The 15,078-nt window shown below is 49.8% G+C and overlaps 1 protein-coding gene across 2 annotated transcripts in view; it reads right to left on the bottom strand.

Moving 5' to 3' along the window:
- Positions 1-10,095: 10,095 nt before the first annotated feature.
- The window catches only part of LOC140904223 (uncharacterized), a 94,284-nt gene continuing 89,301 nt past the window's right edge, over positions 10,096-15,078 (bottom strand). For both annotated transcript variants that reach the window (XM_073326653.1, XM_073326652.1), the window contains exons 3-4: positions 13,501-13,644; positions 10,096-13,167 (exon numbers count right to left, since the gene is read on the bottom strand). In XM_073326653.1, coding sequence (XP_073182754.1) covers positions 11,705-13,167; positions 13,501-13,644 — 1,607 coding nt within the window. In that variant the 3' untranslated portion in view covers positions 10,096-11,704. The remainder of the gene's footprint in view (positions 13,168-13,500; positions 13,645-15,078) is intronic.

The following is a 15,078-nucleotide window of genomic DNA, read 5'->3' as shown; positions in this document are numbered from 1 at the left end:
TGTTTTAATGGGGATCTGGGGGTGTTGGTTTCTGGGGGCGTGTGGACCACCAAATCTGTGCCCTTTTGCCCCAGGGACGGGGGGGGCTTCCTGGGGGACAATCCGTGCTGCAGGGTGGGTGGGGAGTCGGTGCCGTTCTGGTTGTGTTTGCCAGGGACCATGGGCGGCAGGTGACACTTTTCCTGGGGGAGACTAGCCCCCCCCCTGCCCTGCCCCTTCTGGCCGAGGCCCTGCCCCCACTCGTTACTCTCAGCCCCCTGCGGCCCTGGGGGGCTGAGAGCTCAGTCAGCGTCATGGGGAAAGGGGAGCCCCTCCCCCTTCCACCCTTTCTGCCCCACCCCACAGCCCTGCCCCCATTCCTCCCCCGGCGCCGTCCCTGTTCTGCCCCCACTGTGACTCAGAGACCAGAGAAGCTCTGGGGGAGCTCCTCCAGGGCCGTGGCGGGGGGGACATTTTTTCTGGGCCCCCAAATCCGCTGCTGGGCCCCCACCCCAGCCCGGCGACACGCGGCTTGGGGAGGCTTAGCCTTCCCCAGCCTCCACTACATGTCACCCGGGCCGGGGACCGCGGGCCAGCTGAAGATTGTAACAGCCCGGCACGCCTCCGGGGCTGACGGGAGAGCAATGCGGAGTAGCCAGAGCGCTGGGGCGGATTCCTGCCTGGCCTGGCGGCTGTTTGTCCCAGGAGAACCTCGCAATGAAGCCCACCCTCTGATGCCCTAGAGAGAGGGACGCCCTCCTGGCTGACGTAGCGGGGGACCTCCAGGCACGAGCTGCTGGACCTTGAGGCCATGTGCCGCCTAGGGGCCTGGGATGGGAGGGGTCTCCTGGGCCATCAGGGACCAGTTCCCTGCCAGCTCATTCCAGTCTCAAACTGATCAAACTCCCTCTTGGAACGCGTTAGGTGGTTGTCCTCTACCCCGAGTGGGAGGCTGCTCTGAAAGCTCCCTCCTCTGAGGGTTAGACACCTTCTCCAGCCCCTCAGCGGGCCCCCCATCGCTGAGCCGTCCCTAAGTAGTGTTAGTCTGGCTAGTAGGATCATAGAAGATCAGGGTTGGAAGGGACCCCAGGAGGTATCTAGTCCAACCCCCTGCTCAAAGCAGGACCGATCCCCGACCAAATCATCCCAGCCAGGGCTTTGTCAAGCCTGGCCTTAAAAATATCTAAGGAAGGAGATTCCACCACCTCCCTAGGGAACGCATTCCAGTGTTTCACCACCCTCCTAGGGAAAAAGTTTTTCCTAATATCCAACCTAAACCTCCCCCACTGCAACTTGAGACCATCACTCCTCGTTCTGTCATCTGCCACCACTGAGACCAGCCGAGCTCCATCCTCTTTGGAACCCCCTCTCAAGTAGTTGAAAGCAGCTATCAACCCCCCCCTCATTCTTCTCTTCTGCAGACTAAACAATCCCAGTTCCCTCAGCCTCTCCTCGTAAGTCATGTGTTCCAGTCCCCTCATCATTTTTGTTGCTCTCCGCTGGACACTTTCCAATTTTTCCACATCCTTCTTGTCGTGTGGGGCCCAAAACTGGACACAGTACTCCAGATGAGGCCTCCCCAATGTCAAATAGAGGGGGACGATCACGCTCCTCGATCTGCTGGCAATGCCCCTACTTATGCATCCCAATATGCCGCTGGGATGCTGTGCCAAACCGACTGTCACTGGAGACATGCTCCACCGACTCCAGTCAGCATTCGAGGGGCTCCTTGGCGGTCTAAAGCGGAGAAGAGAAGCAGGGCAGTGGTTTTTCCTCTGTATACGACGCTGGTGAGATCAGTACTGGAATCCTGCGTCCAGTGGGAAATCACGGAGGCGTGGTGGGACTTCAACTCCCCAGACATCCGTTGGGAAAACAACACAGCGGGGCCCAGATTATCCAATAAGTTCTTGGGACACATTGGAACCAATTTTTTAGTTCAGAAGGTGGAGACAGCTACCGGGGAGAGGCTGGTCTAGCTCGGATTTTGACGAATAGGGAGGAACTGGTGGAGAATTTGAAAATGGAAGGCAGCGTGGGTGGACGTGATCATGACATTGTCGAGTTCACGAGTCTAAGGAATGGTAGGAAGGAGAACAGGACAATAAAGACAGTGGATTTCAAGAAGGCAGACGTTCGCAAACTCAGGGAATTGATTGGTAGGATCCCAAGGGAGGCAAGTCTAAGGGAAAACAGTTCAAGAGAGTTGGCAGCTCTTCAGAAAGACACTGTTATGGGCACAAGAACAAACTGTCCCACTGCGTAAGTAACGCAAGAGACACCCTGGCTTCACCAGGAGATCTTCAATGATCTGAAACTCCAAAAAAGAGTCCCACGCAAAGTGGAAACTAGGCCAAATGACAAAGGATGAATATAAATGAGCGATTCAACTGTCTGTTACAGGAGACAGGGGAGTTCACACCTCTCTGAGCAGCTGTTTCAGGCTGTCTGCAGACTCAGGAAGGCAACATCGTCTCCGTGTCCATTTTTTTTTGGGGGGGGGGGTTCTTTTTAACCAGGAGGGCTAGAAACTTAATTTCAAAATAAAAATGGAAAGCTGAGCTCCCAGCACCCTGGAGAGGGAGCGAGAGAAGAGACAGTCGGGAGGGGGGGGGGAGGAGTGTCCCAGGCTGGGGAGACACCATTGGCGTCTCTGGCGTTTGGGGCATTTCAGACACTGGGGTTCACGTTCAGAGAGCAGCTGCCGCCCCCCCAGGAATCCCTGCTGGGATGTCGCCATCGGGGGAAGTTCCTGCCAGGCACTTTACAGGAAGAAAATATTTCTCTGCCTTGAGAGTGAAATTCCCACTAGGGCTGAGAGCCCCGCAAGCCCCCTGACCCCATTAAACCCGTTCACCTGGGGTGGCGAGGGGCCTTAGGCCAGGCTCGGGGCCTCGGCATGGCAGGGAGGGGACGTCACCCTCCAGCCCAAATGTAGCAAGACATTGGCAGGGCATTTACTGTGTGACCTTACTCAGGGCTCTGCCCCGCCCTGTGCCTCAGTTTCCCCCTTTGTCCCATAGGGAGAATGCCCCTGTCCCCGCTTTGTAAAGTGCTTTGGGGTCTGGGGCTGAGACGCTCCTACAGGAACGCTGCGTATGGTCATGGCCAGGACAGTCGGCAGACGCCCGCATCCCTTCTCTGGACCAAGGCTCTCTCTAGCTCTTCCGGCCGGGACAGTAGCCGCAACTCCTGCTCCGCCAGAAACCCTCGCAGCTCCCGCCACTCCCAGACCATCTCCTGCCTCTCGGCTGCCGTCCGGCTCTGCAGCCACAGGGAGAGGGCGGGTGGGAACCGGGGGAGACCCATAAATGCCCCTCCCGGCGGGTGGGAGAGTTATTTCCCAGAGCGCGGGATCTCTTGCGCTGGGGGATGGGAAGGTTATTTACCCCAGCAAGGGGGGACGGATCAGGGCAGGGGTGAGCTGTACATCGCTCATGGGGGGGGACTGTTCTCCCCAAAACCTCGTCCGATTGCTCTGGGCCAAACTTTCCATCTCTGCAGCCCGCATTTCCTCCCCATTCCCCCAGGTGCGGGAAAGGCTCCCCGGTCACTGTGACACGCAGACAGCCCGTGGGCAGGGGCTCTGGGCTCACACAGACTGACCCGTTCCTGCCCAGCACCATGCCACTTCCTACGGGCACCATGCCACTTCCTGCTCCTCTTGTGTCCTGGCAATGGGCACAGAGCGGCTCCATTATCCCCCCCTTCACCGCCCAGGGGGCATGGGCGTTTGCGCAGAGGGCAGGCAGAGCTGGAAAGGCCCCCGGGGGCAACGTGTGTCACCTCCCCCTCCCGTGGGAAGCAGACGCCAGCTTTATGAAAGGGACTAGGGGAGATTAGAAAGACAACGCCAAGCCAGGTGCCCTCCCCTGAGCGAGAGCTGGGGCTAAAAGCCAGGATTCCTTCCCTTTGCTTCCCCGTCAGACGTCATTTTTCTGCAGGGGCCACGACTTGTGAGCACGCGCGGTGACGTGGAATTCCCCCAGGAGTAGTGATGTGGGTTTCTATATATTTCCCGACGGCTGTTTGGTCAGCCAGTTGGGTATTCGTTTAGTTTGACAGGAGGTAGCTCAGATTTATTGGAGACTTGGAGACAAATGACTATTTGCGAATGTCATTATTTCTTTCTCTAGTTTTGCTTTTCCCCCCACCCTTCCATGATGACATGGAGAAAGTTCAAAGAGAACTCTCCAATTGACTGGACATGCTAACAAAGAAACAGCCGTGATTTGAACTCTCCACTCGGTAAATTTACCCTAACCAAGGCCAAGGATTTGGAAAGAACAGGGGTAAAAAGAGTACAAACCCAGTTCTTGGTTTTCACCCCAGCAAAGGAAGCTATGGTGACCAATGAACGATGGTTTGTTCAACTCCACTTCCTTCTCCAGTGTCATGGATTACACTTCCAAAGGATGCCATGGTTAAACTGAGAACCATCATCCTTCACTCTTTGGATCCAAAGTTTCTTCAGGAAATGAGAAAGAGAAGGAGTCTTTCAGGGGACACTTCTTCCCCATGGATCCCAAACTGGCTGCCTGATTGGGTAACAAGGGCTTTCCTGCTGTTGAAATGATGGCAACTCGGTAAGGGAATGCATGTGTCAGGCTCCAGTTTCAGACTGCAGGATGCACCAAGGTTGAGTCCAGATTCTATGGTTTTGTGTCCGCTCAGACGTGTGGATGTTTCACACCCCCGATCAATGTAGATATAGAATCATAGAATATCAGGGTTGGAAGGGACCCCAGAAGGTCATCTAGTCCAACCCCCTGCTCGAAGCAGGACCAATCCCCAATTAAATCATCCCAGCCAGGGCTTTGTCAAGCCTGACCTTAAAAACCTCTAAGGAAGGAGATTCCACCACCTCCCTAGGGAACGCATTCCAGTGTTTCACCACCCTCTTAGTGAAAAAGTTTTTCCTAATATCCAATCTAAACCTCCCCCACTGCAACTTGAGACCATTACTCCTCGTTCTGTCATCTGCTACCATTGAGAACAGTCTAGAGCCATCCTCTTTGGAACCCCCTTTCAGGTAGTTGAAAGCAGCTATCAAATCCCCCCTCATTCTTCTCTTCTGCAGACTAAACAATCCCAGCTCCCTCAGCCTCTCCTCATAACTCATGTGTTCCAGTCCCCTCATCATTTTTGTTGCCCTTCGCTGGACTCTCTCCAATTTATCCACATCCTTCTTGTCGTGTGGGGCCCAAAACTGGACACAGTACTCCAGATGAGGCCTCACCAATGTCGAATAGAGGGGAACGATCACGTCCCTCGATCTGCTCGCTATGCCCCTACTTATACATCCCAAAATGCCATTGGCCTTCTTGGCAACAAGGGCACACTGCTGACTCATATCCAGCTTCTCGTCCACTGTCACCCCTAGGTCCTTTTCCGCAGAACTGCTGCCGAGCCATTCGGTCCCCAGCCTGTAGCTGTGCATTGGGTTCTTCCGTCCTAAGTGCAGGACCCTGCACTTATCCTTATTGAACCTCATCAGATTTCCTTTGGCCCAATCCTCCAATTTGTCTAGGTCCTTCTGTATCCTATCCCTCCCCTCCAGCGTATCTACCACTCCTCCCAGTTTAGTATCATCCGCATATCCTAGTCAATGTCTTTAGTGTAAACCCGGCTTTGGTTTTCCCTTGTGTTTTATGCATTTACGTCACTTCTCCTCTACCTCCTCTGACTTTGAAAGATTAAGAAGTGTGAAAAGAAGAGAGAGCTGTTTTTCTTCATGATGCAAACGTTCCCACATAGCAGACCCCTTCCACCAACACATGGGGCAGAAGATCCAGAGATATAGGAACTCACGGAAGTGGTTGGGACCTACGTTGGGACAAACCCACAACTTGAGCCAAGGGTTCAGTTGTTGGCAGTGGGGATTAGGAGAAAACGAATATACAAGACAAGCATTTGTGATCTTTGAATATGTTAGTGTTACCAATGAAAATGAAACGATAGGTGAAGTTATTGGTTAACGAGTAAGAGACCAATTATGTGATCATTTGAATTCTACTGGAAAACTGAAAGTTGTCTTGTTTTTGGTTTTGTTAGTCGTACAGGAAATGATGGCTAATCTTGAAAAGTTCATTTGATTTAATTTACCCCCTGTAGCGGAAGGAGTTCTGGTAGAAAACCTCACTCCAAAGGTTGGGGTGGGAGCATGTGTGTGAGAAAGAGAGTATAAGAGAATATTGGCCCAGTATAGATTTTAATTTTTTGTATTTTAAATAGAACTTATTTTGCTTTGCTTCCAAGTCAATTTCTAATAAAAGGAAAACTACTCAATCAGACAAGTTTTTACCCCATTGGACTGTAAGGGTCACTGACTTCCGCACTTCTCTAATTTGCAAAGGAAAGGCATGACATCTGTCACAGGATGTGTCCAGCAGGTAGGAAAGCTACAATCGTCAACCATCAATATCAAGGAAAAGGCTGAAGTCCATTGCCTCTCATGTCAAAAAGCCATCTAACGGCTGGTCTACACTGAAAAGCGACGTGGACATAGCCACAATTCTCAGGGGTGTGAAAAAGCCACTCCCCTGGGAGAAGTAGTTAAACTGACCTGAGCTCCAGGGTAGACAGGGTTAGGTTGTCAGAAGACTACTTCCCGTGTTTGAAGGGTAGACAGAGCCTGAGTCAGAATGATCCCCTATGGGAAGCGAGTCATGACATCAACTCCGATCTTGCCCCATCTCCCTGTATGTGAGAAAGCTACTAGCATGGAGGGCTGGGCCAGCTGTCCGATCGCCTGCTTCCTCAGATGTAGCTACAGCTCTTCGTACCCATCCATATTAAGACCGAGAGAAACGGAGAGTTCCAACCATTGTCATTTTAGTAGCTTATTGTTCCTTTCTCTGTTTTTTGTTTTTAATAACTCAGAGATGCCCTGGCCTTTCTATTATAGCATGCTGGGACAGCCCTGTGCTCGTGTGACAGAAGCTCACCAGTGCCAACTGGCAAAGGGGTCGCTCTTCTTCACAAGCAACTCCTGTCTCGGACCTGACAATCTCGCCACACCTCATACACTGCTTTCCCAGTATTTATCCAGGAAGCGTAGCAGTGAGATCTCTACTGAGAGCTTGTAAATTATGGATACTCCTAATCACTGTGAGAGGTGTTGTACGAGTCATATTTAAGGAATAACGTAACAGTATGGAAAATTATGCCCATATGGCCTTGAAATGAAGGTGGGTCACCCCAACCATAGGTCTCGGTGATGACGACCCATTCAAGTGGGAGGGAATTGTCACCCCTCCCTTGCTAGCCAATTATACGATATATTACTCAACTGTCAACCTTTGCACAAACCTAGAAAAGCCAACGGAAAACTATCAAAGAAAAACTAGAGACATCAAAACTCTGTGGAAGTGAAAAGGACACTATGACAACGAGGAGATGGTCCTTTCTGTGAATAAAGACAAAAGACGGATTCAGTCTATAACAGGGTGGAGAAAACCAGCCTGGGAGCATTCACCAAGGAGATCCCTGACGAGCCCTGGTGCCCCATGAAAGACAAGGCCCTGGCTTCTAGGGACTAGCAATGGCTGGAATGAAGTGTGAGGTGAAAATCTACTTTATTAGCTGGGAAAGGTAAGTATTCATAAGTGTAGATCACATTTTGTGTGTGTGTGTGTGGGGGGGGAGTTGTCTCTAACCACTTGTTTCCATCAATCACATTTGTTTTTGTTTAAATCTCTATCCCTTCTCAAATACATTTCCTTTTGTTTGATAACTGCACTCAAGCGCTGTGTGTCATGCCGAAGCAGTGGCCTACAGTTAAACTGGTAATCTGGGATACACCGTTGCTTCGGGAACAGAGGATCTGGGTTTTCTCTGAATATCCGGTGAGGAGGGGTTGGACACCAGAGGGGGCACATTGAAGGAACTCAGGGGCTAGGGTGGATCTATTGTCAACGGGCAGGGCAGGCGTAGCCCAGAGGATAACTGAGTGGGTGACAGGCTGGGTGAGTTTGGTCGCTAACATCCAGCTGCCAAATCCCTCTTGCTAGTGGCAAATGGCAACCAGGAGACTCACAGCCCTGAGCACCCTGAGAAGGGTCACAACGTGCATCTATGTTGATCCACCTGTCAAATCCACGTAGGAAAAGGACCCACTAGCATAGTTCCCCCAATCCAAATAGCCCTAAAACTCTGCCCTATGAAATCATGGAACATGTGCTCTTCCCTCTGTGAAAGCACGTAAAGAATCCAGGCTGTCGGTGATAAATTGCTAACCAAGGGCTGTTATTCTTTTCTCAGGGCTTGTCTACACTTGAAATGCTACAAAGGCGCAACTGCAGAACCCCTCCCTTCCCTGTACGTAATCCCCTAGAGGTGGTAGCTTGGTCAACGGGAGACTGCTTCCTTTGGCCTAGTGCGTCTCCACTGGGGATTAGATCAGTTTAACTGTGCTACTAGGGGGTGGATTTCTCACATCCCTGAGTGATTTAGTTGGGGTTGGTCCTGCTTTGAGCAGGGGGTTGGACTAGATGACCTCCTGAGGTCCCTTCCAACCCTGAGATTCTATGATAGTTAAGCCAAATTCATTTTCTAGTGTAGACCTGGCCGCATTAAAGCCTCAGTGAAGGGTTTATCTGTGTTGTAGGGGGATGCCGCAGGATTTAGCCACACAAGGGTGAAAGCTAAGGAGGAAGGTTGACTTCTCTTTGAGGCTGTAGCTTAAATATGGACGATCATTTGGTGTCAGCGTTGAACTATTCAACCAGCTCCGTGTGGATTGCTCTGCCTAGATGAAGTTTTGGGGTTGGGGATTATGATGAAATGGCTAGACGACGCTTTGGATTCCTGTTGTAGGATTGATAAGGTTTTAGTATCTGCCATATGAATGGGAAGATTTGACTAAATTGATGACTTGAATCCAATTCAGTATCATTACGCACACATTAATTTACTGAGTTGGCCGTAACTTCATGGGTGTGTGTTCAACCCGTAGTTAATTTAGTGGGGTTTTAGCAGTTCAGCCTTCCTGACGTGTGTTCTTGGTTTTATTTGTGTCCTAGTTGAATGAAATGTCTCACAGGGATATGAAGTCATCTTTCCTGACGCAGCACGGGCTAGACCCATACAGGATGTGGATGGAGATCAGATGGTCCAGCTCAGAGCCTAATCATCTACCTCTAAATTCGCCCTTTAGTCAGGGCCCGCCTTAGGGATAATGGCGCCCTGGGCAAACTTGCACTGGTGTGTGTGTTGGGGAGACTGTGTGAAGGAGTGTGTGTGTCCGTCCGAGTGAGTGCGCTGTCTCTTTAAGAAAGCACTCAGGGTCAGGAACCTGAACCAGGCTTGTTCAGACACCAGCAATGCACACAGCTGGCTTGTGCCCCCCGTCAGCTGGCTCTCGGCAGCTCAGCTGGGAATCCAAACCCTGCGCACCGTGCCCCCTTGGGTGGGCCGCCCTGGGTGGGGGGCCCCTACAGCCCACCCCAAAGGCCGGCCCTGCCTTTGGTTCCCACAAGGCACCAGCTGCGGGGGAAGCTCCCACTGGACCGTGGGCACCTCCGAGCATGGCGGAGAAAGAAGGAAATAGGAGCCACGAGTCTCTGTGACAGAGCATTTGAGCCTGTTAACAGAGCCTGTTAATGGAGCAGTGGCGGCTTCAGGCTCCCCCGCCCCGTGGCGATTTCCAGGAACGAGATTTGGGGGGATTTCAACTGCAAGAAGGAAAATCTCTCCTCCTCCTGCCTAGCCTCGTTGGTCTCCTTTTCCCTTCTTGTTCCTTCCCCCTCACCCTCTCTTCTTTGCAGGTGGGAAGATGCAGAAACAAGACCTAGTCTGTCCGAGACACAGGGTCTGTACCCAACAGCGTGGGGGGGTGAGAGCGTGGGCTGTAGGTCACTCTTAAATATTGATAATAAGTGTGTGTGTGTTAGGATGGAAACAACGGAGAACTGACAGTGGGGCTATCAGATTTCCCCACAGATTAGTAGGACTCCCTCCAGCCCACTTTCACCCATCTCTTGGAGGAACAAGTAGGAATTGCCTTTGGGAAGATCCCACTTGTAATAACTCAGGTGTGTTGGGATTTTTCTCCAAGACCTTTTCCATGCGGTTGCCAAGAAATTAGCTCAAATCCAGGCTTGGCCCTGAGGGGTTTTTTTACTATTATTTTTAATTTTTACGGGCATACGGCAAAACGGCACTGAGGTGGCCAGGCTATTTTTCTACAGCTATTTCATTTCCAACACTGCTTCCATTTCATGCACATTTGCGGCACCTACAAACAGTCAGTTCATTCACAGCCCCGCTTCTGTTTCCGCCACATCTGTCTGATAAAGGGCAGCATTTCCCATATAATAGGATCATCTAGGAGACCTTTGCTGTAGGGCCCGAGTTACAAATCCTTTGGGAACCAAATACACGGGCATTTGGCATAGCTCCACGACACTTACGGTGGAGCTCTCTCCTCAGATCATCGGAGACAATATTGTCAAGTGAAAGTCCAGAGCAGGTGATAACTGATGATTCAGAACCAGGAGAAGAGATTCTCCCATCACATTGTCCTCTGATCCATTCAAACCTGCTTCACTCAGCACAGTCTCAATACTGAGTTATGTTATTTACAACATTTTTAGCGTCCTCATCCTGGAGGAAAAAACAGCCAATCTTCCCCCAAGTGGCTTTGCCAATAGATGGAAATGGATTTTCAGTTCCAAGTGATCGCAGTGTTTACAATCCATTTGAAGTCCCCTTCCAGGTCTTGGACACTTTCATCTCCAGCCATAGTGACTCTGATATAGGATTAAAGAAGTCAAAGCATCCTCTCCAAGCACAGACAGCTGAGAACACTGCACCACACGACACTTTGAGAGGTGGAGGGATAGAATGTGAAGAAGATAAATTCTGCGTGGCTCAAAAAGGAGGTAACCGTTCTGGGACGATGGGGAAGGAGGGAATCTCTCTGAGTCACCCCATTGCCTTCCAGTGTCACCAAGGCTGAAATGACATTTTTTTCCCTTGCCACTGCTCCTCTTCATTTAAAATACATTTAAATATAATGAGGAAGAAAGGTCCACACAATAACTGCTCTTCAGCACAACCCAGAGCAACGTGAGAACAACTGAGAATGAAACAATCTGTATCATTCATGACCCTAACAATTACTCTGCAATAGGAGGAACAGTACAAATGTGATGCTCCTTGTTTCCTGGAAGAAGGGACACACTCCCATTACTCATGGGACAATGGAGTGGATAGAAAGGTCCATCAGGTCCACACCGTGACAGGACAAATGGCAAAAAGCAAAAACGGGCCACTCCCCTGGACAAACTGAGGGATAACGGTGCTACAAATAATGCAAGCAGCCTTAACGGTTACTACGGTGGGAATTAGCAAAACGGTTAAATTTTTGTCACGGGTATTTTTAGGAAGTCACAGACAGGACATGGGCAATAAACAAAAATTCATGGAAGCCTGTGACCCGTCCTTGCCTTTCACTAAAAATACCCTGGCGGTGGGGAATAGCAATTGGAGCCCCGTGGGGAGGGGGATGACTGTTAGCGGCAGCTCTTGCTCTGGTGGCTGACTTATCTCGGCCACTACTCTGGCCCTGGGGACTTACCACTGGCACCAGGATGATGGTGGTTCCTACTCTGGCCCCAGGAGCTGACAGCTGCTGAAACGGAGGTCCATTCAAGCCACAGAATCCATGACCCCTGTGACAGAATTGGATACTTAACCATTAAAAACAAGAGGGTTGATATCTCTAGAAGTTTTTATGGTGTTTAGCTCCCTTGCAAATTTTCTGATGTTTAAGAAGGGCTGAGTGATCGGTCAAACTTTTCCCACACTCACAGCGTTCGTATGGTGTCTCTGCCGTGTGGATTCTCTGATGTGTAGAAAGTTGAGAGCTCTGCGTGAAGCTTTTCCCGCACTCACTGCATTCGTAGGGCCTCTCCCCTGTGTGGATTCGCTGATGTGCAATGAGGTTTGAGCTCTGAGTGAAGCTTTTCCCGCACTCGCCGCATGCGTAGGGTTTCTCCCCTGTGTGGATTCTCTGATGCGTAATAAGAGCTGAGTTGTCAGTGAAGCGTTTCCTGCACTCACAGCATTCGTAGGGCTTTTCCTTTGTGTGGATTCTCTGATGCGCAATAAGATTTGAGCTCCGAGTGAAGCTTTTCCCGCACTCGCCGCATGCGTAGGGTTTCTCATCTGCGTGGATTCTCTGATGTGCAATGAGGTTTGAGTTCTGAGTGAAGGTTTTCCCGCACTCGCCGCATTCATAGGGTCTCTCGCCCGTGTGGATTCTCTGATGTGTAGTAAGGTCTGAGCTCCGAGTGAAGCTTTTCCCGCATTCGCCGCATACGTAGGGCCTCTCTCCCGTGTGGATTCTCTGGTGTTGAAGAAAGGCGGAGCTGTCACTGAAGTTTGTCCCACACTCACAGCATTCATAGGGTCTCTCCCCTGTGTGGATTCTATGATGGGTAATAAGGGCTGAGCAGACACTGAAGGCTTTCCCGCACTCACAGCATTCATAGGGCTTCTCCCCTGTGTGGATTCTTTGATGGGTAATAAGGGCTGAGCAGACACTGAAGGCTTTCCCGCACTCACAGCATTCATAGGGCTTCTCCCCTGTGTGGACTCTCTGATGCGTGGTAAGTTCTGAGCTGTGGGTAAATCTTTTCCCACACTCACCGCATTCATAGGGTTTCTCACCAGTGTGGAGTCTCTGATGTACAAGAAGGTTTGAGTTGTGAGTGAATCTTTTCCCGCACTCACTGCATTTGTAGGGTTTCTCACCTGTGTGGATCCGCTGATGTCTAATGAGGTTTGAGTTCTGAGTGAAGGTTTTCCCGCACTCACTGCATTCATAGGGTTTCTCACCTGTATGAATTCTCTGATGTTTAACAAGGGCTGAGCAGCAACTAAAGGTTTTCCCGCACTCGGTGCACGTATTTTTCCTCTTTCCCCTGAGGATTTCCTGCTGGGCTGTGGTTTCCTTGAGGTGCTTCTGAGTTCCCCGACAGTAAATGAATTTATCCAATTTCTCCCCTGGCTGGTTTCCCTGCTGTCTCTCCGGTCTGTGCTGAATCTCACAGGCTGTTCCCTGCTCGTGACTCCTGGACACATTCCCTTTCGATTTTTGCGATAATGCTCCATGTGATTCCACTTGCTCCGCATCTTCCTGCTGAGAATTCTGCTGCTTAGTCTCACGTAGCATCACGTCGCCTGCCGTGATAGAGACAGAAACCTCAAACAGGCATGGAAAAGGGAAGACCAAACCAAAACAAGTGCTGGAGAGAGGTGGAATAAAAATCAGGAATTGAACTCCCCCAAACTCTTCCCCCAAATGGGAGAGAGGAGATGATTAATTCAGCACTCACATCCCATCCAAATTCTCAGTGGGAAGGGAGGAAGCTAATGCCAGGGATCAGCTAAAATCTGTAGGAAGCCATGAGCTATCTCTGCACTGAGGATGCCACATCTGCTGGGCACAATCCTGAACTATGAAGCTCCCAAGGTCCTTGTAGGGTATCCCAGATGTTTATTTCAGCCACTTACAGATTCTGAGTTGGTTTAATGGGCCTTTGCCTGTGCAGGGACCTCTCAGGATCTCTCTTTCCTCTGAACACTGGAGGTCTGGGAGCCATGGTTCTTCCCTCTGTTCCAGCTGGGAGATCACATCAAGTCTGGAGACTGGAAACCCTGCTCAGATGAAAGAAAACAAATGAGATTGGGGAAATTCATAAGACTTTGTCATAAAAAATTGTCTATTAACTAAAAGAAGGTTGAGGGGATATGATTGCTCTCTATAAATGTATTAGAGGGATAAATACCGGAGAGGGAGAGGAATTATTTCAGCTCAGTACCAATGTGGACACGAGAACAAATGGATATAAACTGGTCATTGGGAAATTTAGACTTGAAATTAGACAAAGGTTTCTAACCATCAGAGGAGTGAAGTTTTGGAATAGCCTTCCAAGGGAAGCAGTGGGGGCAAAAGACCTATCTGGCTTTAAGATTAAACTCGATAAGTTTATGGAGGAGATGGTATGATGGGATAACATGATTTTGGTAATTAATTGATCTTTAAATATTCATGGTAAATAGGCCTAATGGCCTGTGATGGGATGTTAGTTGGGGTGGGATCTGAGTTACCCAGGAAAGAATTTTCTGCAGTATCTGGCTGGTGAATCTTGCCCACATGCTCAGGGTTTAGCTGATAGCCATATTTGGGGTCGGGAAGGAATTTTCCTCCAGGGCAGACTGGAAGAGGCCCTGGAGGTTTTTTGCCTTCCTCTGTAGCATAGGGCAAGGGTCACTTGCTGGAGGATTCTCTGCTCCTTGAAGTCTTTAAACCATGATTTGAAGACTTCAATAGCTCAGACACAGGTGAGAGGTTTTTCGCAGGAGTGGGCAGGTGAGATTCTGCGGCCTGTGTTGTGCAGGAGGTTGGACTAGGTGATCATAATGGTCCCTTCTGATCTATGAATCTATGAACTCCACTTCTTCGTAAACCAATAAAATCCCAGGGCCAGCTCCTCAGGTCCTCAAAGGTGAAGAACACTGATGATGAGGGACTGAACTACCCACATATCTGCTGAGAACTCACACAGATAGACACTGTGTGAGTCTGTAAACATATATTCACTATTTTACAAAATTATATTTAGTACAAAGTATGCCTTTTTGAGGTTTCATTTAAAATTCATAATCCACTGAACATTATTGTTGTGTTATAATATGTGTAACAACACTATGTACGTAAATTTATGAGATTTTAATGTATGATATTCATGAAAATATGTTACAGTTCTGGGGAATACCCACAGACCTGTTCCTCAGAGAGCAAGGCTATCACTTGGTTAAATGGCCATTCTCCAGCAGGGGGAAGGTGTGAACAAGAAATTTACTTTCCATTACAGGGGCTGCTTGAAGTTCACATCCAGAACAGACAGCCAGTCATCATGACAGCTAAAAATTGAAGATGTTTCCAGTACAAAGTGGTGAACAAACTTGAGACTCTCTCTGCTCACAAAATCAACAACTCCTGAAGAACTGATCTTGTGGACATAGGGAGTCCTGACTGATAGGAAACCCAGCCTGTCACAAGATATGGTGAGAGAAAGACATTTGCTT

The sequence above is a fragment of the Lepidochelys kempii genome, chromosome 28 (assembly GCF_965140265.1).
Source record: "Lepidochelys kempii isolate rLepKem1 chromosome 28, rLepKem1.hap2, whole genome shotgun sequence".
NCBI lineage: Eukaryota > Metazoa > Chordata > Testudines > Cheloniidae > Lepidochelys > Lepidochelys kempii.
This window is presented reverse-complemented; position numbering and strand designations above follow the sequence as displayed.